Source organism: Moschus berezovskii, chromosome 14, assembly GCF_049115385.1.
Source record: "Moschus berezovskii isolate FMDL1 chromosome 14, NW_MosBer_1.0, whole genome shotgun sequence".
In the NCBI taxonomy this organism is placed as follows: Eukaryota; Metazoa; Chordata; class Mammalia; order Artiodactyla; family Moschidae; genus Moschus; species Moschus berezovskii.
In genome coordinates this window covers 10317847-10342177 of record NC_142473.1, presented here as the reverse complement: position 1 = coordinate 10342177, position 24331 = coordinate 10317847, and the positions used below count along the sequence as shown (strand labels likewise).

Sequence of the window (24331 nt, the reverse complement as noted above, 5' to 3'; positions counted from 1 at the left end):
GGTCCAGCACATTCCTTGCTATGTTTTCCTATAGAAGCCTAACCATTCCAACTCCTTCCAACTTCCCTTCAAGTATAAGGGATAAGCTTGCTCCTAGAGCCACCTCTAACCCACTGATTCATTGCTCTTTCTTCTTCACTTAAAGTTCACAGCATTCCTATTGGCTTATAAAGAGTTAAGATACAAATGTGTTTTAAAATCCAACTGGTAGTTTAGTTGTGTCCAACTCTTATGACTCCATGGACTGTAGCCTGTCAGGTTCCTCTATCCTACGAGGATGAAAGGATATGGGATTTTCCAGGCAAGAATACTGAGTGGGTTGCCATTTCCTTCTCCAGGGAATCTCCCCAAAACAGGGATCAAACCCCGGTCTCCTGCATTGCAGTCAGATTCTTTACCTACTGAGCTACCAGAGAAGCCACCATCAGAATTCATCTGCTCAGGATACAAAGGTATAGTCAGTTTATTACAAATGAGAGTAAATTTATTAGCCACAATAAAATAAGAAAACAAGGAAGACTTTATTTTTGCAGCAAAGTCTTATTAATTGTAAAATATTATGGAATCTCTCAGAAATAGTTAGGTTTTTAAACCATGTGAAGTTTATATATTAATCTGCACAAAATTATTCCATATAATTATCTTCTATAGATATTATCTGTGGATTATATGGGTAGCTATTTCAAATAAATATAGCAATAAATATAATGTCTTTTTAATTTTCCTAACAACCTACTGTGGTTATATATGCTTTAAAGAAAAGGAAAAATCCTTTAAAAGGACAATAGATTTCAGGTAGACAAGTTGCAATTCACTCAAAACAAATTTTATTATATATTACTAATATAGCTAATAGTAAAAGCATACATTGAGTCATGTTTTCATTTATTAAAACCCTACAAAATTAAAGATTTCTAATTATATTCATAATACCTAGATGTCAACTATGGCTAAATTTTGGCAAATGTGCTTAAAAAACTCAGTAAAAATAGAACTATGTAGAATCTTTTATATATTATCAAAAATAGCATTAAATTTTTAAATGAGGTTATTTAAAATATGGATTGTAAGTTCTTCTAATTTTCATTGAAACAGATTTAATCTTGACGGGTGAGTTGTTTTTAGTCCATGTGTCCCATCGAATTCCAGTTGTAAGCAACTTTCCGGAGAAGTGATGAATGCCATTCAGATTTGCGAGACCACACTGACTGAACCACCAGCCGGTGTTGTTACTGAGGTGGCTGCAGCTCTTCACAGACTGATCACTGATGAAGCATGCAGGACGACACCCATCATTATCAACATCTGGTGTGCTGAAAGGCATTGCATTTTGATTATCTTCTTTTCTGAAGCCCCGGAATGCATCACCTGGGTAAAATAGATTTTTTTTTGATGACTAAATTTAAAGGCACTTTTTGTAATTTTAATCAACCTTTGCCAACCTATCATGAAAAAGCATTGCATCTAAAACTAAGGCATAAATTAATTTTTACTAGATATCAGATTAAAATCTCTCCTCCAGGAGCAATAGGTCAAAATCTGGTAATGAATTCCTTAACATAATAAACATCTTCAAGTGGACATTGCATTCATGCTAAGTTGCCTCAGTCGTGTCCAACTCTGCAACGCTACAGACTGTAGCCTGCTTGTTTCCTCTGTCCATAGCATTCTCCAGGCAAGAGTCCTGGAAAGGGTTGCCATGCCCTTCTCCACAAGTGTACATTTAATGGCACAAATTACAAACGTCTGTGATGGCCTAGGTAAAACTCTGCATATTATCAGTTAAATTGAAAACTATTACATCTTTGCTAACTGTATAAAAGAACCAAACAGTAGCAGTATGAATTGAATGATAGTTTCTTTTGTATTTTTTAAAAACAAATGAAACATGAAAATACATCTCACTTTAGGAAAGAAATGCCAAATAGAGTTCCCTAAGTATGTCTTTATCAACTAGCCCATTTTGTGTTCTCTCTTTTCCTTTTTATCCAAAAAAATCCTATATATAGCATGATATGGCACTTTTTACACATTGGATTTTTTTCTGAATCTATGAATCATGAAAGGGTAATGTAAACTTTGTTGTACATTCTCTTATCACAAGGATCTGTGTTGCTCCTTTACCGCACACCATCCTGCCCCACCTCTGCCCTATCCCCTTTATCTGGCATTCACTAATGTGTTCTCCGTTTCTGTGCTTTGTCTCAAACTGTCCTCTTTGCCAACATTCATTTGCCCAAATGCATCCATTCCTCCAAGTACAAATCAGTGATTCTCAACTATAAGAATGATAAATATCCATCTAGTTTATACAAATACTTGGGCCCAAACTTACTGAATCAGATTCTTCACAAGTATGTACTTTCAAAAAGCATCCCAGGTTGAATCTAACATTAATTCTTTGTTGAAAATCACCCTTCCATGAAGATTTCCTGGATGCAATCAGTCAGAATCATTCTCTCCCTTTAACCTCCAAAGCTGTATCAGTATTCTGTTCTATTCTGTTTTCAGTTCTATTTAATCTTCCCCTCTATATTGTGATCCGTTAAAGAGCTGGAAGCATAACTCATTCATTTTTGGATTTCTAACACTAATCATACCTATTGAACAAGAACAATCATGAGCAATCAACAGAAGAGCTAAATTTAATATTAACTCAAGTTTAAAATATCAGCATCAAAATATAAATTTAACATCAAGCATTTTAGTTCAGTTCAGTTCAGTTCAGTCGCTCAGTCATGTCCGACTCTCCGCGACCCCATGAATCACAGCACGCCAGGCCTCCCTGTCCATCACCAACTCCCGGAGTTCACTCAAACTCATATCCACAGAGTCGGTGATGCCATCCAGCCATCTCATTCTCTTTCATCCCCTTCTCCTCCCGTTCCCAACCCTTCCTAGCATCAGAGTCTTTTCCAGTGAGTCAACTCATCGCATGAGGTGGCCAAAGTATTGCAGTTTCAGCTTCAGCATCAGTCCTTCCAATGAATCATTTTAAAGTGCTAACAAATATAATTTTGGGGGGGAAAAGTAGATGCACTGAAATATAGACCCTTAAAAACCCATTAAACTAGTTGTTCTATCAGCCTGGGTCCTTGCCACAGCTCAGATGTCATGAGCTGGCAATCCCGGGAAGTCACTTAATCTTTCTTCGTGCTGACCTCTAAATGCTGACCTCTCAGAACATGAAAATGGAAATAATGCCTTCCCAGCCTATCCCACAGAATTGCTATCTAAAGAATCAATTGCGATTACATATGGCAAATTGTTTTAAAGTGTATAAAGCAGTTCAAAACCATGAGATTATGCAACCATCATAGCAGAGTTTCAAAACTCAAGACTTAGCCAGTTTTCTCATTCTTAATCTAATCTGTCAACAGTTATATCAAAACATATATATATGCCAAAATAAATATATTACTTTTTATCTTCATCTATTGAATCAGCTAGATTTAAATCTTTTGGATAATTTTAGGGATAAAAAACTTACCAGCATTTCCTGAATATCGTCCTAAGTGCATTTTAAAAAATTTTGTTTCATCCTCTATCCAAAAATCATCATATGATGCATAAGCTAATGTGTCATCTTCAGATTCCAGTGCCACATGCAGCATAAAACTGGTATTCTTCTGATTCACTATATAAAAAGTCTTTTTCAGTCCTAGCCAAAATTCGCCTGTTAAAAAAATGCTTTTTTAAATATGTTATAGCATATTTAGAATAACCCTGTATTATTATAATAACCCTGTATTATTAAGTGCTTGATGTTGTTTGGTGTTTCAATAACTCTGAGATGGTGCACATAAATTATTTGAGGGACTAGATGGCCCTAGCTCAAATTATCACTGTGTGCCTAATTTGCCAATATATATGTGTGTGTGTGTGTGTGTGTATCTTCCCACTTCTGCTTTACTAGACCAAGGATAACTAGAGCCTGTTTCATTTTTTATCTGCCTAAATTAAATTCAAAAAGTCATTTAAGGATTAAGTAAAAAGTCAAGTTCTACCTTAAGGTATATCAACAAAAACTACCAGTTCAAATATTATGGCAGGTAACAAAATGATGTGTACTAGTAGATGTAAAAGGTTTAAACTCCAAATCAACAACTCCTAAAGAAATATTTCCTGAAAGTGCTCAATAGAAATTATTCTTTCTCTGTCTTTGAGAATAATGTTTTGTGAACTAATATTTCTTTGTTATAATGCAGCTTGTCAGTTACCTCTGAATGAATGAAAATGTAAGGTAGAAACACCAGAGAATCCCCAGGTTAGGGTCAGTATCTCCAAGATGATTGTAGATCCAGGATGAATTCTTAAACTCCGTAATACAAACTGCATATTTGCATGATCTAGCCATTGGCTTTCTACCTCCCTCTACTCACTTCATGGCCTAAATATGGACACTCCTGCTCTGAAGCACATCCCTCTGCCTGAATCATGAAATTACCAAAGGAAGTAAGGCCTAGTAAAATGACCTTCAAAGAGTTGGGGGCGGTGTGACAGCATTCAAACTCTTAAAACTATAGTTAAGACATTAAGTCATGCTCAAGGGCTTGCAGGAGAATTTTAGCTTCATACCCACCTAGAACTAAAGATATTCTGAAGAAGTATAGGAAGAAAGGAAGTAAGAAAGATGGACAAGTAAGACGGGACTGCTTGGTTTCTCCTAGTCTGACACCAATTAAATGTTCTTGCCATATTTCCCCTATACCCCAAACCCCAAGTGTAACTTAAGATACTTTCCTTAATACTGTGTATTTCTTTAATAGGCCAAGTACAAAGCAGTCTGTTTACCAAACTATCTGCCTGAAGACATTTTTTGTTAAAAGTAAAATTATCTCCCTACAGAAATAAGGATTATGTAAGGAAGATAACAATTTAGCGTATGCAGATCTATGACTGCTTGATTCAGATGGCGGGGCTTGTTGGAAAATTGGAGGTAATGCTGAGAAAATACAAGTATATCAACTGCACTCTGTAGTATGGCAGCTATTTGGCCTTCTTTGTGACATTTTATTACATTTCACGTGCTTTCTAACCTCACTGACATGCAGCAGGGTTTTTAGCAGTAGGGCTAACACCACCACTTACTAAACCCTTGAATGACATTATTATGGATGTTAAATATTTTAAGTTATAACAACAGCAACTTAAAATAATAGCATAAAAATGATCAAATTCACCTGCAAATGTTCCAATTAATGTAAAATTCTGCAGTGTTCAGAAATACTAATGTTTCTGTTTAACAGCCAAAGTGATGTTGCCATGGAATATTGGGAACAGATTTTTCACTTCACGTGGAGTTTCCATTTTCCAGATTTTGAGCATAGTGATCTTTACTGATGCTTTTATAAGTCACTATTCTCAGTTCACATTATTTGAGCTTATACACAATGTATCCCAGATTTCCATTTCATTTGTTTGTACAGACACAGCACAAATCTCAAGAATTTCAAGGTCCCTGTTCATTCAATTTTTAATTCTACAAATAACTATTGACCATCTGCCAGAACTCTGCTGGGTATATAATCAATACTTAATAAATACCCAACTTATAATTTTCTGTCAAATCACATTTCAACAGGCATCTAAAAATAAAGATATCTAGATCCCAACTGAAGACCTACTTATTTTAAATAATTTGGCTAATGACCAGAGTGTAGTTTAAGTCATGTTTTTATATTCACAGGATTTGCTATTTTTACTAATAATTTGACCAATACGAACAGTCTATAGGCATAATACCAAAAGTAAGAAAAAAGAGGAGAAATGAATAAAATTTGACCTAAAAGGTCACCAAATCCATCCAGATAATCACACCACAACTTTTGGAAATCAATTATCCCATCGATCCTTTTCTGTATCACAGTCCATCCACCTCCTCTGTAATCCATGTCACACATAACCTAAAATAAACCCAGAAAAGACAAAAACAACATGCTATTATTTTCATTCTTTGATATAAAACTCATACTTCAAGCTTGTGCAAGCTGCTCAGTTGTGTCCAACTCTTTGCAACTCCATAGACTTTATAGTCCTTGAAATTCTCCAGGCCAGATTACTGGAGTGAGTAACCTTTCCCTTCTCCAGGGGATTTTCCCAACCCGGTGATTGAACCCAGGTCTACCTGCATTACAGGCAGATTCTTTGCCAACTGAGCTATTAAGGAATCCCATACTTCGCCTTAAGCCTAGAGAAAGAGAAGATACTGCCACTGAAAGTTTCAATGCAAATGTATGTCATTAAAATATTCAGATTTTTTTTAAATCTCAAGAAATAATACTGTTTGTTATAAAACAAACCTAACTGCAGTCCCTGCATCAGTCAATATATGTGTTTGTAGCATTTTAAGGCTCTTATTCCTCAACTTTATAAATATTTTTCAGTTGAGTAATAATAGTGACAGATTTTACAGTAATAAAAGTGACAGATTTTATTTTCTTGGGCTCCAAAATCACTGTGGACAGTGAGTGCAGCCATGAAATTAAAACATGCTTGCTCCTTGGGAGAAAAACTTTGATAAACCTAACCTAGACAGCATATTAAAAAGCAGAGACATCACTTTGCCAACAAAAGTGCATATAGTCAAAGTTATGATTTTTCCAGTAGTCATGTACAGATGAGAACTGGACCATAAAGAAGGCTGAGTGCTGAAGAACTGATGCTTTTGAATTGTGGTACTGGAGAAGACTCTTGAGAGTCCTGGGACCACAAGGAGATGAAACCAGTCAGTTCTAAAGGAAACCAACCCTGAATATTCATTGGAAGGACTGATGCTGAAGCTAAAGATCCAATACTTTGGCCACATGATGTGAAGAGCTGACTCACTGGAAAAAACCCTGATACTGGGAAAGGTTGAAGGCAAAGGAGACAGAGGCAGGAGCATCATCGATTCAGTGGATATGAATCTGAGCAAACTCTGGGAGACAGTGGAGAACAGAGGAGCCTGGCGTGCTGCAGCCCATAAGGTCGCAGAGTCAGACATGACTTAGCAACTGAACGACAACAAAAACAAATGACATTCATCTGATGTGGCAGAGTGACTACATTTCTTTATAAATAACTTTTCCTTTTAATTAAAACACTGATTTTTAAAACAATGTCAAATATGCCTGTGTGTCTGTCTTTGATTGCTTTTTTTCTCCATAGCCTGGATGGCCTGTGTTCAGATTGAGATTTTCAGACAGAAAAGCATGGTCTAAGCCCCGGTGGGTCAGATGGTAAAGCGTCTGCCCGCAATGCGGGAGACGCAGGTTCGATCCCTGGATTGGGAAGATCTCCTGGAGAAGAAAACGGCAACCCACTCCAGTACTCTTGCCTGGAGAATCCCACGGACGGAGGAGCCTGGAAGGCTACTGTCTATGGGGTCGCAAAGAGTCGGACACGACTGAGCGACTTCACTTTCACTTTCAAGCCCCATCTATGGGGCTTCCCAGGTGGCGCTAGTGGTAAAGAACCCACCTGCCATTGCAGGAGACATAAGAGACGCAGGTTCTATCCCTGAGTCAGGAAGATCCCCTGGAGGAGGGCAAGGCAACGCACTCCAATATCCTTGGCTGCAGAATCCCATGGACAGAGAAGCCTGGTGGGCTACAGACCGTGAGGTCGCAAAGAGTCAGATGTGACTGAAGCAACTGAGCACATGCCCCATCTCAACAGGCACTCATAGATGCATCTGTGGTGCTCTGCTAAATGCCCTGAAGAGGATCACCATGGAGGACTCATTGAAGTGACAAAGCAAGAAAATCAGAGCAATCCTCCTCATCAGAAACTTCCCACACACAGACAGAAAAAGGCAGTGTGGAGGAAGTTAGGGAACCAACACTTTCCCACAAAAGAGGTAATTATGCGTCCCACTCTTCACAAAATAGAAGCCTTCCCTTTCCACATCTGTTCAGGCCCATTTCTGAATCTGTAGGTGAACTGATTTAGGTAATTTAAAATTATTTCCCACTTAATTCCCAATTTTTGACATCCTGTTAATAGATGTCAGAAAATGTTAGTAACTGAGATGAGAAACTGGTAGTATCTACTTAGAAAAATTATTTTATTGTGTAATAAAAACTATTAATAAGGTATGATATTCATATCACAACTTTTCTAATGCACAAAAACGTAACCAGAAAATTATATATATATATATATGAACATATAATATATAATAACATATAGTTTTAATAATGCATAATTTTGAGTTGAAATTGCCTCTAGAAATCATGGTAAAGAACTACTAAGGAGAGATATGAGTAATTCATTTTATGCAGTTTAAGAAAAGGATCAGCTTCTCAATCTTTCTCACAATTTAGTGAAAGGTTTTTTAAATTATTAATTGTTTATACAATCACAAAAAGTTATTTACCATCCAAACAAAGTATATCCATGTGTAGGAAGAGAAATTAAAGTATTTTTATCAAGCTCCAAGACAAAGTACACCATTATTTTTTAATATCCATACGCTAATTAAAGCAAATAAGTATTTATTTTGCATAATTCCATCTACTGTAAAGATTAGATCTAGCACCAAATGGACTCACTTTAAAGATTGTAACCAGAAACACTCAAATAGAAAAGTGAAAGACTCTCTAATTCTTTACTGGTTTGTGGTTTGGGCAAAGAATCCCAGAAAACAAAACTTTTGAAACTGGAACCTACACTAATTTATTTGAAAAATTTTAAGAAGAAATAAAATAGTAAAACAATCAAAACTAATATTATTTAAATAGATTAGATGCCTATCCTATTCCATATATAATAAGGGAAAACTTTACCTCAAATGGATGACTAGCGCCTTCTGGATGGATTATATACAAACCACTTGGTGTTTTGGTGACAGAACCAATGGTATCTTTAATATCAGTACAATCTAGACCTAGAAAAGTAAAATTAGTGATTTAAGATATTTCCACACATACATTTAAGACTTAATCATTTTATTATAAAGAATTGACAGTGTTATGTGAAATTATTATTAAAATGCTCATTAATGATATGCTAATTTAACTTATATGCAGAGTACATCATGAGGAACACTGGGCTGGATGAAGCACAAGCTGGAAGCAAGATTGCTGGGAGAAATATCAGTAACCTCAAATATGCAATCGACACCATCAGGAACTAAAGGGCCTCTTAATGAAAGTGAAAGAGGAGAGTGAAAAAGTTGGCTTAAAACTCAGCATTCAGAAAACTAAGATTATGGCATCCAGTCTCATCACTTCATGGGAAATAGATGCGGAAACAGTGAAACAGTGTCAGACTTTATTTTTGGGGGCTCCAAAATCACTGCAGATGCTGATTGCAGCCATGAAAGATGCTTACTCCGTGGAAGGAAAGTTATGACCAACCTTGACAGCATATTAAAGAGCAGAGACATTACTTTGCCAACAAAGATCTGTAATAGTCAAAGCTATGGTTTTTCCAGTAGTCATGTATGGATGTGAGAGTTGGACTATAAAGAAAGCTGAGCACCAAAGAATTGATGCTTTTGAACTGTGGTGCTGGAGAAGACTCTTGAGAGTCCCTTGGATTGCAAGGACATCCAACCAGTCCATCCTAAAGGAGATCAGTCCTGGGTGTTCATTGGAAGGACTGACACTGAAGCTGAAGCGCCAATCCTTTGGCCGCCTGATGCGAAGAGCCGACTCATTGGAAAAGTCCCTGATGCTGGGAAAGATAGAAGGCGGGAGGAGGAAGGGATGCCAGAGGATGAAATGGTTGGATGGCATCACCAACTCAATGGACATGAGTTTGAGCAAGCTCTGGGAGATGGTGATGGACAGGGAAGCCTGGCATGCTGCGGCCCATGAGGTCCATGAGTCTTGCCGTCCATGACTGAGCAACTGAACAACAACAACAATGATATGATGATCTTAACTTCTTAAAAAAAAAATTCATCTCATCATTAAAAATAAGAATCTAGATCAACAGAGGAACTGGGGCTAAATGATTTATGCTGCAATAAACCTTCACTGATAGCTCACAGTTATTGATTATTTGCCAAGTTGGTATCAACATTTATTTAATATGTTTTACAATTATGCACTATCTTGTCCAATAAATAATGTATTTTCAGAAATCTAGGCTTATCTTGGGAACATAATATGTGACAGAAATCTGTAATGATGACAAGGAGAAAATCCAAAAGAATAAGTAGGCTAGTTACTATTGACACATCCTTTCTCCACTATTTGAAACTTCAGATATTCTGGTGTATTGGGGCCCCAATTAAAAACAAGCAAAGTGAGAGGAAGGAGGAATCACGTTCTTCACCAGAGGAATTGATGTTGAGGCTAAAGCCTGCTCTGTTGACAATAGCTAGAACTGTAGCAGTCTATAATCACCTTCTGTAAAGCATTCCACTCTCCAGGGGATTGCAAACATAACTATTATGTGGATATGATGTCACATTTTACTCCAGATACTTTACTTTGTATTATCTCCTATAAATATAATAAAATAAAATTAATCTTTCAATATCAATTACCCAGAGAACAAACACATCAAAGTCTGAGACTTAGGAGCCAGAAGCTTGAGTTAGAGTCTAGTTCTACTCTTTACTAGTCAGAACTATTAGTTAACTTTCTTAACTACTTTTCCTCATGTGCAATATTGTTATAATAATAATACTATCTACTTCGCAGTGTTATTCTGACAATGTACATATAAGACATTATGTAAAGCACTTGGCACAGTGCCTCAATTCAGTTCAGTTAAGTTCAGTCGCTCAGTCGTGTCCAACTGATCTTCGCATGTCCGGCGTGATCTTTGCGACTTCATGAATCACAACACACCAGGCCTCCCTGTCCATCACCAACTCCCGGAGTTCACTCAAACTCATGCCCATCGAGTCGATGATGCCATCCAGCCATCTCATTCTCTGTCGTCCCCGTCTCCTCCCGCCCACAATCCCTCCCAGCATCAGGGTCTTTTCCAATGAGTCAGCTCTTCGCATGAGGTGGCCAAAGTATTGGAGTTTCAGCTTTAGCATAAGTCCTTCCAATGAACACCCAGTACTGATCTCCTTTAGAATGGACTGGTTGAATCTCCTTGCAGTCCAAGTCACTCTCAAGAGTCTTCTCCAACACCACAGTTCAAAAGCATCAATTCTTCAGCACTCAGCTTTCTTCACAGTCCAACACTCACATCCATACATGACTACTGGAAAAACCATAGCCTTGACTAGACGGACCTTTGTTGGCAAAGTAATGTCACTGCTTTTTAATACACTATCCAGTTTGGTCATAACTTTCCTTCCAAGGAGTAAGCGTCTTTCAATTTCGTGGCTGCAATCAGCATCTGCAGTGATTTTGGAGCCCAAAAGGATAAAATCTGACACTGTTTCCACTGTTTCCCTATCTATTTCCCATGAAGTGATGGGACCAGATGCCATGATCTTAGTTTTCTGAATGCTGAGCTTCAAGTCAACTTTTTCACTCTCCTCTTTCACTTTCATCAAGAGGCTTTTGAGTTCCTCTTCACTTTCTACCATAAGGGTGGTGTCATCTGCATATCTGAGGTTATTGATATTTCTCCCAGCAATCTTGATTCCAGCGTGTGCTTCTTCCAGCCCAGTGTTCCTCATGATGTACTCTGCATGTAAGTTAAATGAGCAGAATGACAATATACAACCTTGACGTACACCTTTTCCTATTTGGAACCAGTCTGTTGTTCCATGTCCAGTTCTAACTGTTGCTTCCTGACCTGCATACAGGTTTCTCAAGAGGCAGGTCAGGTGGTCTGTTATTCCCATTTCTAACACACAGTAAATACGTAGGAAATATCATCTACAAAAAGTTAGCTGTAAAAAAGTGTTTGCTTTCCCCTTTACTTCCAGAAGATAAGGATTTGTTGCCTTTCTTCTGAGTTGCTAATATTTTTATGATAAACTTATGCTTAGAGATATGATAGAAGCTTACAGCGAATGACTAATCTGTGATAGAGGATCTGCTTTGCCATCACCATCCAAATAAATGTGAACAGATTGTTTAGATTTTTCTGGATTCCATATTCCTTAGCTGATGATAATCATCATCACAGCAAACTCTTATACTGTCTTATTATGCTCAGGCAATACTTTAGGAGATTGTGATGTATTTACTCATTTAAGTCTCACAAGAAACATACAAGGTAGGTACTATAACTTCAGGCTTTCCTGGTGGCTCAGATGATAAAGAATCTGCCTGCAATGCAGGAGACCTGGGTTCAATCGCTGGGTTGTGAAGATTCCCCTTAGGAGGAAATGACAACCCAGTCCAGTATTCTTGACTAGAGAATTCCATGGACAGAGGAGACTATTCGTTTCCTGATGAGGAAACTGATATCAGGAAACAGTGGAACGGGAATTTGAAGACAAATGATCCAACACCAGAGTCCATGCTCATGACCACCTTGTAACACTATCTTCACTACCCACAAATGAGGTAAAATAAATAATAAAAAATAGCACATTAACAAGTGAAAGTGCCTGTCATAGTCCCTGACACATAAGTGATCTCAGTAACAATTTATTTCCTTCTCTTTGCAAGGAAAACAGAAAGATCATTTCCTAGGGCATCAATAAACATTTATTTGCTTTGAAACTTTGGTATTAATTCACAACTGTAAGATATATAGGGCATTTTTATTGAAAAACCTATTCCTTTCGGAATTCCTTTACTGTTATACTGTATTTTAGCATCAAAAAAGCTAAATTTCAGTTTCTTTCTGAATCAAGTTTCTTCTTCAAATTTTGTGTTCTATTTTAAACATCTCAAGCATGTCAAAAATACTTTTTACAGGTGGGAGGAATTCTGAGACCTTTTCTTCTAAGCAAAGACTGATTATTACTAAAATGAAAAAGGAGAGCCTATATTCGGTTCAGTTCAGTTCAGTCGCTCAGTCGTGTCCGATTCTTTGCAACCCCATGAATCACACGTGTCAGGCCTCCCTGTCCATTACCAACTCCCGGAGTTCACTCAAACTCATGTCCATTGAGTCCGTGATGCCATCCAGCCATCTCATTCTCTGTCGTCCCCTTCTCCTCCCTCCCCCAATCCCTCCCAGCATTAGAGTCCTTTCCAGTGAGTCAACTCGTCGCATGAGGTGGCCAAAGTATTGGAGTTTCAGCTTTAGCATCAGTCCTTCCAATGAATACCCATGACTGATCTCCTTTAGAATGGACTGGTTGGATCTCCTTGCAGTCCAGAGGACTCTCAAGAGTCTTCTCCAGCACCACAGTTCAAAAACATCAATTCTTCGGCGATCAGCTTTCTTCACAGCCCAACTCTCACATCCATACGTGACCACTGGAGAAACCGTAGCCTTGACTAGATGGACCTTTGTTGGCAAAGTAATGTCTCTGCTTTTTAATACACTATCCAGGTTGGTCATAACCTTCCTTCCAAGGAGTAAGCGTCTTTTAACTTCATGGCTGCAATAAGCATCTGCAGTGATTTTGGAGCCCAAAAAGATAAAGTCTGACACTGTTTCCCCATCTATTTCCCATGAAGTGATGGGACCAGATGCCATGATCTTTGTTTTCTGAATGTTGAGCTTCAAGCCAATCTTTTCACTCTGCTCTTTCACTTTCATCAAGAGGCTTTTGAGTTCCTCTTCACTTTCTGCCATAAGGGTGGTGTCATCTGCTTATCTGAGGTTATTGATATTTCTCCCGGCAATCTTGATTCCAGCTTGTGCTTCTTCCAGCCCAGCGTTCCTCATGATGTACTCTGCATATAAATTAAATAAGCAGGGTGACAATATACAACCTTGACGTATTCCTTTTCCTATTTGGAACCAGTCTGTTGTTCTATGTCCAGTTCTAACTGTTGCTTCCTGACCTGCATACAGGTTTCTCAAGAGGCAAGTCAGGTGGTCTGGTGTTCCCATCTCTTTCAGAATTTTCCACAGTTTATTGTGATCGACACAGTCAAAGGCTTTGGCATAGTCAATGAAGCAGAAATAGATGTTTTTCTGGAACTCTCTTGCTTTCTCCATGATCCAGCGGATGTTGGCAATTTGATCTCTGGTGCCTCTGCCTTTTCTAAAACCTGCTTGAACATCTGGGAGTTCACGGTTCACATATTGCTGAAGCCTGGCTTGGAGAATTTTGAGCATGACTTTACTAGCGTGTGAGATGAGTGCAATTGTGCAGTAGTTTGAGCATTCTTTGGCATTGCCTTTCTTTGGAATTGGAATGAAGAGTGACCTTTTCCAGTCCTGTGGCCACTGCTGACTTTTCCAAATTTGCTGGCATAGTGAGTGCAGCACTTTCACAGCATCATCTTTCAGGATTTGAAATAGCTCAACTGGAATTCCATCACCTCTACTAGCTTTGTTCATAGTGATGCTCTCTAAGGCCCACTTGACTTCACATTCCAGGATGTCTGGCTCCAGGTGAGTGATCACGCCATCATGATTATCTTGGTCGTAAGATCTTTTTTGTACAGTTCTGTGTATTCTTGCCACCTCTTCTTACTATCTTCTGCTTCTGTAAGGTCCATACCATTTCTGTCCTTTATCGAGCCCATCTTTGCATGAAATGTTCCCTTGGTATCTCTAATTTTCTTGAAGAGATCTCTTGTTTTTCCTATTCTGTTGTTTTCCTCTATTTCTTTGCATTGATCACTGCGGAAGGCTTTCTTATCTCTCCTTGCTATTCTTTGGAACTCTGCATTCAGATGCTTATATCTTTCCTTTTCTCCTTTGCTTTTCACTTCTCTTCTTTTCACAGCTATTTGTAAGGCCTCCTCAGACAGCCATTTTGCTTTTTTTCATTTCTTTTCTATGGGGATGGTCTTGGTCCCTGTCTCCTGTACAATGTCACGAACCTCCATCCAGAGTTCATCAGGCACTCTATCTATCAGATCTAGTCCCTTAAATCTATTCCTCACTTCCACTGTATTATCATAAGGGATTTGATTTAGGTCATATCTGAATGGTCTAGTGGTTTTCCCTACTTTCTTCAATTTCAGTCTGAATTTGGCAATAAGGAGTTCATGATCTGAGCCACAGTCAGCTCCTGGTCTTGTTTTTGCTAACTGTATACAGCTTCTCCATCTTTGGCTGCAAAGAATATGATCAATCTGATTTCAGTGTTGACCATCTGGTGATGTCCATGTGTAGAGTCTTCTCTTGTGTTGTTACATATTAGTAAAATTGTGCTATTTTCAACAGATTCTGAATCTGAATATCTGCCATGGCTTTCAAATGGTCAGAAAAGTTTGCCAATTCATAACAGTATGCATTGTCTGTGCCAAAATTTGCTTAATGGCAGGTGTTACTCTCCAGCTTGTTAGATGATAACAAGCTATATTTTTTAAACAAAAGTTCTAAATGCACCAACCTGTCCATGAAATTTTTAAGTAACAAAAGACAAATATGAAAAGGCTGAAATACAAAAGTTCTCACCATGTGACTGAACTGGTCTGTGAGGAAAAGTATCCAGCTGTTTTCTAAAAACTTCCGTTGTCAAAAGGAGAACTCGATTCATGAGCTCATTAACCTAAACATACAGGCATGTATTTAAGCAAATATGTATTGGAACAAAACTTTTTGGCTGAATTCTGTAACTGATATCCCTAAGCCTCTTATAAATCCAGCTTTGAAACATACATAATGCTCATCTTTCTTTTGAATTTCTCACTGCTGTAAGAAAGCAGTAAAGCTTGCTCAGTTCAGTTCATTATTAAATTCAGTACCATTTTCCCTTGAACACTGCCTTCATCTGCCCATTTCTATATTTGACTACTCTTGCAGATCTGTTTTTTGTATCTTGTCTGTTTCTTTGTTTAGTTTGTTATCTGCTCTTCCTTAAGCCATCCTCCACACCAGCTGCCAATCTAATCATTGCATTTCCCTGCTCAGACAGTTCGATGACTTCTTGTTGTGGCATCATTTAGTTCCTATTTCTTTGAGTCAGTTTTCCTTATACACCCTCTACCTCACCTCACCAGTCACTCCACCCCTGCACCACTTCAAGCAGTTCCCCAAGGATGGAACATCCTGCTCTTAATCTTCTTACCCAGACTTTGTGACCTCTGAAGTATTTATCTGTCTTTCATGACTCAATTCATAATCTCTGTAGTCTGGGAAAATTTCCCACAGCTCAGATTTTGAATTGCTTTTGTGCAACTTTCTTAGAGTTTCTTTTGTGCAACTTTCTAACAGCATTCACAACATTTTCAAAACATTTTTCTGTCCCATCCCCCAACCCATCCCCCTCTCAGACTGAATAAGCTTTAAGTGAAGATCCTGTTTTTGGTTACTGCTTTCTGTTTGCCTGCACTTTACTATGGTGTCTCTGACATAGTAGACACTAAATAGATTTCTGGACATTAAAAAAACCAAACAATTATACTTCTAGCTACCTATATCAATATATACATACAATAAGAGCACAATTCTAAAAAAAAAAAAAGCCATACCTGATTAATTAAATAATCCAAGGAAGCTTGCTGCTCATCCATCATGTTTCTTAGTAGTTTTTTGGTACTTCGTGTATAAGAAATAATAGAATTTTGCAAATTCCCTTAAATCATAATAAAACGGGTTTGCTAAACATTATAGTAACCACAGTAAAAAATAAAGAATTTTTAAATGATTTTGGATAAATATGTAAATGCAATAACATCTCAATCTAACTAAATACGTAGAGTTGTATATTCTACTTAGTACTTTTTTGCTTAACTCATGATTAACGAAGAAAACAATTGTTTCAGTACCTCCCAATGAAAATATGCTTCCTAATAATCTATTTTAACCCGCTAATTTAATCTGATATAAATGAGAGACAACATTCTGAATATCAATTCTCACTTTATGAGCGAGAGAAGCAGGAGGTCAAAAATACATCAGTTCTTACTACATAAGAAAGTAAAAGGCAATAATTCAGTATCATGAAAGTTAATTTCTAAAGTAAATCTTTCTTTTAATTTTTTTCTATTAATGCTATATTTTTGTATAAAGAAAATGCAAACACACAAGCATATACACCCATAGTAAACCTCAGTCAAAAGTTTTAACTGGTTAGTTTCTGGTTAAACTTTTTTACTATGTATTTTTTCTTTTTAAAAATGTTTTTATTTTAAAACAGTCTTACTCATAGAATAGTTGTAAGAACAGTGTGAAGAATTTTTTCTTCTTTTGAGAGCATGCCACCATTATGCCTCTGGATATTTCAGTGTATTTTATACCAAAGACATTCTCTCCAACACAACCATCAAAATCAGGAATTATGCATTGATTACCATACATTTCTCAGACTTAATCCAAGTATATTCAATTATACTGGTGATATCTTTTATAGCAAAAGAAGTCCCCTATTATTGCATAATTATTCTTTTTAAAAATTAGTCATTTCTGTTTTCCTAAATTTCACTCTAGCAGTAGAACCTCGTGAATAACTCCTGATAGTTTAAAATCTACCTCACTCAGTTTCACCTGTCACTTTTACTCTCAGTCTCACTTTCTATTAGGTACTCGCTGGATTCAGACATTTGTCTTAATGGATCTAAACCTACACTCATTGGTTTGATAAGCCTGAATATTTGTGTCACACACAGAATTAAACACAATAAAGTGAGCTTTTTACACTTTCTGACCTAGGAGTTAAAGTTCTGTAAAAACTGGATCAGAACCCCCTCCCCTTCTGATCCCCCTTCTCATCCCATCCCCTGGGTACATATAGTAGATCATGAGAATTACTGTGCTGCTACCAAATAGTTTTAAACAAAAATGGAGATTTTTTTAAATTCTTTATCTTTTATGCTTTGCTACATAAATTGGCTCTGAATCTGTATTATATCTATTGTAGCAGTTATTCAATATTAATTAATTCCCCCCTCAAAACTTAGGTGAAATCTCCTATTGATTCAGATGGAACTAAGAATATAGTCCTAGGCAAATTGATAGTGTCAGGGCCTTCTGTGGTCAGTTGATGTTGCTGGGCTGTATAACATAGAAGAAGGAATTGTTCATTTACAAATTAGGCAAATTAGGTGTAAAGCACCTACTATGTGCCCAAAACATATACCTCTAGCCTAGGATGATCAGGATATATATTAAATGACTCAGCAAATGTTAAAATAGATTTTTCCATCTCTATCATAGAAATAATAAATCATATGCTTTTATAATTCTGGTTATTTTTAATACTTACTACACATGAAGTATTTTTCTTCTCGTGTAATTTTAGTTTTCATATCACACGATTCCTCACAATCTTCTTTGTAGACAGTAGCATTACTTTTACTTTCACCTTTTGTATTAGATTCATCTACAATGTTAACTCCTGGAGAATCCTTTATATCAAAAAAAAAAAAGAAATAAGAAAAAATATATGAAGTATGTTATATTACCTAATATATCATAAATAAGACTCTAGAAAAAGATGAGGTTTTTAGGACATACACAAAGAAAGAATATACAATTAATTGGTTAATTCAAACTTCCACAAACAAATCTTTTGCTCTCTTTTTTCCTCTCCAATTCCAAAAGGAGTCATTTAGGGCCTACTTTCCATTACAGTGGTTTTATGGCCTCGACTGTTACACATTTCCCTGTGTGATACAGTGCTGAGCCATTCCTCTTTCAGGAATCATGCCATTTGAAGTTCCTTCGATGGATACTAAGAAGATTCCCCGAGAAGCCTACAACATTTCTATGCCAGAGGACATTCTGCCACCAATTTGTAGGAATTGTGATGTGGGGCTGAGGGAAAAATGTGTAGGAGATTTGTCACTTTTGTATAAGCTAAAGTATTTACAGATTTGAAAGGTAAAGTATTCATAGACTTAAAAGGTAGCAATAACAATAACAGAAAAAAAGAATGGAATTTTTCTTTGCAAAATCAACAACAGATGTCATTTTAAAAAGCCAGCAACGTTATATCTGGAATGGATAAACAATGAGGCCCTACTCTGTAGCACAGGGAACTATATTCAATATCCTATTATAAACCACAAGGGAAAAGAATATGAAAAAGGATACATATTTTATATATGTATGATATAAATATATATAACTGAATCACTTTGCTGTATAGCAGAAATTAACACAGCATTAAAAATCAACTACACTTCAATAAAATACATTTTTAAAAATTAAACTAAAATCAAAAGCTAACAACCAGCTATAAACTTTTGAATACCAGTAGGGAGAAGGAAGGAGAGAGGGACAAGGTAGGGGGTAGGAGAGTAAAATGTACAGACTACTATGTTCAAAAAAAAAGAAAAAAAGCCGATTACAGCTGTCATTCCACATGTATCAGTTCTTATTGGTACATTATTGGGTTTTTTAATGTTAAAGCATACATTACCAGTTTTTTATTATTAAAACACTCTTTGGTAGAAGTTATAAGATTTAAATAACTGCAATTAAAAGAAAATAATAACAAGATCTGTCGTCTTTGACATGGATATTGAGAGAAAAGTGAAGAGCTAATCACATAATTTAAAAGATATTTGACCAAAATACATTTTGCTACAAAGATTTACTTTTAAATTTTGCTCTTTCCCCTATACTCCCATAACAACTGACATATTAGCTGTTTTCAAAAACAGCTGTATTTTACAACTATAGTTTTTTAGATGTAAATAAGATTCTTAAATTTTTAGCATAGAGAATTCTTACTAATATTTCTTAGCTTTCTTAGAATTTATTCTTCCTTCAACTTTGGAATTTGGTATTGATACAGTGGTAAATACATTCTATAACATTTAAATATTATAAACAAATATTTAAATTATAGAGATTCAAATCAGCATCTACTCATAGCATTGCATACAGTCTTAGCTATCACTCTGACATTGCTCTGAGTACAATTTTTTCATTTTAAATTTTAAAATTTCCTGAGTGACCAGGTACAAGACTATATTTGAAGTATGAAAGTTTATAGAACAGTTTTTTTTTTTTAGTAAAATGAACTTTTCATTGCCTACCAGATATTTCATTATTAAAGTTAAGTGGAAAGTTGTCGACTAGTTTTTAACCTAGATCTCCAATTTCTTTAACAATTTTTTTACAAGAAATGTGTTAAGAGTCAATCTTCAGTTTATAGCTTCCTAAGTTTAAAAATAATATTATTTAAGCATGTCTCAGCAGTTCTAAACAAACACCTTAATTTTTCCATAAATTATATTGAGTGCTGTAATTAATCTTGTCAAACACCTAGTATATATCTTAAAAACTATAAAATCATGCTTTCTTAGCTAAAATAACATTGCTGAAATTCTTACCGTAGAATGATGCACACAGTTATCTTGTATAGCTTCTCCACAAGTAAAAATACATAGATTTAAGAACAAGAGTGAGGCTTGGAAAAGATAAATCATATTTTTCTTGGTTGAAGAAATGAAAGTTTTCTTCAAATATCAGTTAGCTCTGTGTGGAAAGAGCTCCAGTACATTGAGTCTTCAGTCGAAAATTTCTGGAAGGTGTACAACAAAAACAGAAGCCAGTACTTACTGGTTTCCATGCCCTCGTTTGAAACAACACCCTTCATATAAGGAATAAGGTAGCCTCCAGAGATCCCATCATTCTAAGTTATACAAACCCTTTTTATCACTACATGTCTGCATTGTAAATTCATGCTTTTGGAATATAAGCAATAGCTGGCCAGCTAGCTAACTAAATCAAGCAAGCAACCAAGAATTTACAGAATTACCCAAGTTTTATGAGTCAGGAATTTTTTTCCTTAGAAAAAAATGCTTTTGACAATGTGTAACTCTCTTACTGTGAACAAGTTTGCATAAAAATAGTAAGAAAGTAGAAATTAAGTTTCTACTTAAATGATGGAGTGGAAGACTAATACATTAAAACTATTTCTACAAAATACTAAGTAGAAATTTAATCAGTGTGGATACCCAGAGCAGATAATTCAGATTTAAAACATTCTTACAACTGAATGTAGCTATCAATGATGGTCATATTAACCAGCTAAACCAAATTCCTAGGACTCTCACTGACTTGTATGTTTTACATCAATAGTGTTAAAATTTCAACAATTGTGATATAAGGGCACTGTTGTTAATGAAAATCACTACTCTCTGAAAGTTGATAGATCAATGTCTTTGATGAATTTTCAAATTCTCCACGATAGTGGCTCCTTCTTTTCCCTATAGAAACATGCCTAAGACTTCATTATCCTAAAATTAAGACTTTCCTGAGTTTTGTTTCCAATTCAAGGTATTATTATCTCCATTTCCATTCCTAGCCCAAGAACCACAAGGTAAAGATGACAGTTTTTATGGCACTTGCATAGTGAGTGGTATGGTCTAGGCACTAAGATAGTAATTAAGAAAGTAATACCTTAGATTATTTTCTTACTTTACATCCTCACTACCCACTGCTTAAATGCAAGCACTCTCATCTCTTATTCTGCCAAAAATTTCTCAGTTTCTCCCAAGAGGCAATATGGAGTAGTTGAGAGTGCTGGCTTTGGTACCAGAATTCTTGGATGAATCTTGATTCACCACTCCCTCGCTCTGGAAACTTGGGCATAGTTACCTAATATCATGATAGCTTACTTTCTCTGTAGAATGGGGATTGTTGTGTGGATTCAATTATTTAATGTATGTAAGCACTAGGCACAGTGCAAGAGAAATGACAAGTTAGGTTAGGTGGTATCATTATTATTTTTATTATCATCATTATTTTAAAGTATTAATCTTTAATCTTAAATTTCTAGTTGAAGTCTTATAAAATTGAAAAGAAGATGGCAGAACTTTAGTAATTTTAAACCAGCCAGACGTTAAAATACTTTGTTCTTTCACAGCTTGCCCACAGACAAATTCAGGAAATTCTTACTTGAGCAAGAAAATACTTCAGCAGAAAAAGTAACAGCCTCAGCAAGAAAATACTTTGGTAGAAGAAAAAATAATCTCAGCCAAGAAGAAACTGACAGCTCAAAAAACTATCCATCACACGCCGCCTCACATGATTCATAAGGTTATGACAGTGTCCAAATTAGATTAGTATGTGAATGTGTTTTATAACCATAAAGTGTTTACTATATTTTCTTCTGTAAACAGAACATCATCAACAATTTCTGAAACCATGTTAATGAAGTCAGGTGTCCAATAGACATCTCACACTTAACATACTTGAAATCTAAATCTTATTCCTTCTCCCACACTCAACCTATTTTAGTAAATGGCAATATTCTTTATGTAGTTGGTTCCAGTCCCATATCTGAGAGTCACATTTGACTCTTCTTTAAAAAAAAAAAAATCCCACTCACTTGCCACAACCATGCATCAACACATCTTAATGACTCAGGTTAAAATTTTGAAAACTTCTTGCTACCGCTTTGACTACCATCCTAGTAAAAGCCTCCATAATCTCTCATCCAACCTACCATAGCAACATCCAATCTGCTCTCATTGTTTCCAGTGTTATCAACTGTAGACTAGTTTCCCCACAGCCACTAGACTGATCCTTTTGAAAGATTAAATTAGGTCTTACTCTCCTACTCAAAATTTTCCAATGGCTTTCCCTCCATTGGAAGTTGGATTTTATATTAATTCCTTATGTACTACATAAGTCACCGCCATATTGGAAGGACATCCCCTGTATACTGCTTTAATTTCATGTCTTAGGACACTTCCCCTACCTCACTGTGTTCTGGATACAGTGGTATCCTTGTTGTTCCTTGAATATATCAACTAAAATTCTGCCCTCAGAGCCTTTTATACTTAAAGCCCCCACTGCTTCTGAATAACAACCTTCATCCAGATATTTGAGTGGCAACCTTCTTTCTTCATTCAGACCTCTTCCCAAATTTCCCATTTTTGGAGGCTTTCCCTGAGCACACTATCTAAAATAGAACTGACAGTAGCTCTCTATCCCTCTACACTACTCAATTTTTCCTCATAGTACTTTTCATTACCTAATATATTCTAGTAAGAAAGAAAAGTAAATACAAGCTTAAAGAGCACAGGGACCTTGAAGTTTTGCTCACTGCTGCATCCCAGCACTAGAGAGTACTTGGCACATAGTAAGTGGTCAATATTTATTTCCTTAATAAAAGAATGAATTACTTTGTGGCTTTCGATGTGAAAAAGTAATCATTATATTTGATTCACTTATCTCTTTTAACAAAATATAGAGATTTTTTTTCAGTTCCATTCAGTTCAGTTGCTCAGTTGTGTCAGACTCTTTGTGACCCCATGGACTGCAGCACGCCAGTCCTCCCTGTCCATCACCAACTCCCGGAGTTTACACAAACTCATGTCCATCGACTGTGTGGATTACAATAAACTCTGGAACATTCTGAAAGAGATGGGAATACCAGACCACCTGACCTGCCTCTTCAGAAACCTGTATGCAGGTCAGGAAGCAACAGTTAGAACTGGACATGGAACAACAGACTGGTTCCAAATAGGAAAAGGAGTATGTCAAGGTTGTATATTGTCACCTTGCTTATTTAACTTATATGCAGAGTACATCATGAGGAATGCTGGGCTGGAAGACGCACAAGCTGGAATCAAGATTGCTGGGAGAAATATCAATAACCTCAGATATGCAGATGATACCACCCTTATGGCAGAAAGTGAAGAGGAACTCAAAAGCCTCTTGATGAAAGTGAAAGAGGGGAATGAAAAGGTTGGCTTGAAGCTCAACATTCAGAAAACGAAGATCATGGCATCTGGTCCCATCACTTCATGGGAAATAGATGGGGAAACAGTGTCAGACTTTATTTTTTTGGGCTCCAAAATCACTGAGGATGCTGATTGCAGCCAAGAAATTAAAAGACGCTTACTCCTTGGAAGGAAAGTTATGACCAACCTAGATAGCATATTAAAAAGCAGAGACATTACTTTGCCAACAAAAGTCCGTCTAGTCAAGGCTATGGTTTTTCCCATGGTCATGTATGGATGTGAGAGTTGGACTGTGAAGAAAGCTGATCGCTGAAGAATTGATGCTTTTGAACTGTGGTGTTGGAGAAGACTCTTGAGAGTCCCTTGGACTGCAAGGAGATCCAACCAGTCCATTCTAAGGGAGATCAATCCTGGGTGTTCATTGGAAGAACTGATGCTAAAGCTGAAACTCCAATACTTTGGCCACCTCATGCGACGAGTTGACTCACTGGAAAAGAGTCTGATGCTGGGAAGGATTGGGGGTGGGAGGAGACAGGGATGACAGAGAATGAGATGGCTGGATGGCATCACCGACTCGATGGACATGAGTTTGAGTGAACTCCAGGAGTTGGTGATGGACAGGGAGGCCTGGCGTGCTGTGATTCATGGGGTTGCAAAGAGTCGGGCACGACTGAGCGACTGAACTGAACTGAACTGATGTCCATCGAGTCAGTGAGGCCATCCAACCATCTCATCCTCTGTTGTACCCTTCTCCTCCT

At 36.8% G+C, this 24331-nt stretch overlaps 1 protein-coding gene across 1 annotated transcript; it reads right to left on the bottom strand.

The window, feature by feature from the left end:
* Positions 1-574: 574 nt before the first annotated feature.
* ANGPTL5 (angiopoietin like 5) lies at positions 575-20554 on the bottom strand. The gene is made up of 8 exons (XM_055422374.1): positions 20211-20554; positions 18134-18275; positions 16401-16504; positions 15385-15478; positions 8769-8869; positions 5786-5906; positions 3491-3676; positions 575-1368 (listed from the first exon to the last, which is right to left on the bottom strand). The coding sequence occupies exons 1-8, from the start codon at positions 20304-20306 to the stop codon at positions 1049-1051; spliced, it is 1164 nt and encodes a 387-aa protein (XP_055278349.1). The 5' UTR covers positions 20307-20554; the 3' UTR covers positions 575-1048.
* Between the last annotated feature and the right edge of the window lie 3777 nt (positions 20555-24331).

Bases quoted from the DNA above. Each gene is read 5' to 3' on its own strand.
- ANGPTL5 (XM_055422374.1), bottom strand. From the start codon at position 20,306: ATGATTTATCTTTTCCAAGCCTCACTCTTGTTCTTAAATCTATGTATT. The intron at 16,505-18,133 runs GTAAGTATTAAA...TTATGATTTAAG, and splicing joins AGAAAAATACTTCATGTGTA to GGAATTTGCAAAATTCTATT. The intron at 1,369-3,490 runs GTAAGTTTTTTA...TATTTTACCCAG, and splicing joins ACGATATTCAGGAAATGCTG to GTGATGCATTCCGGGGCTTC.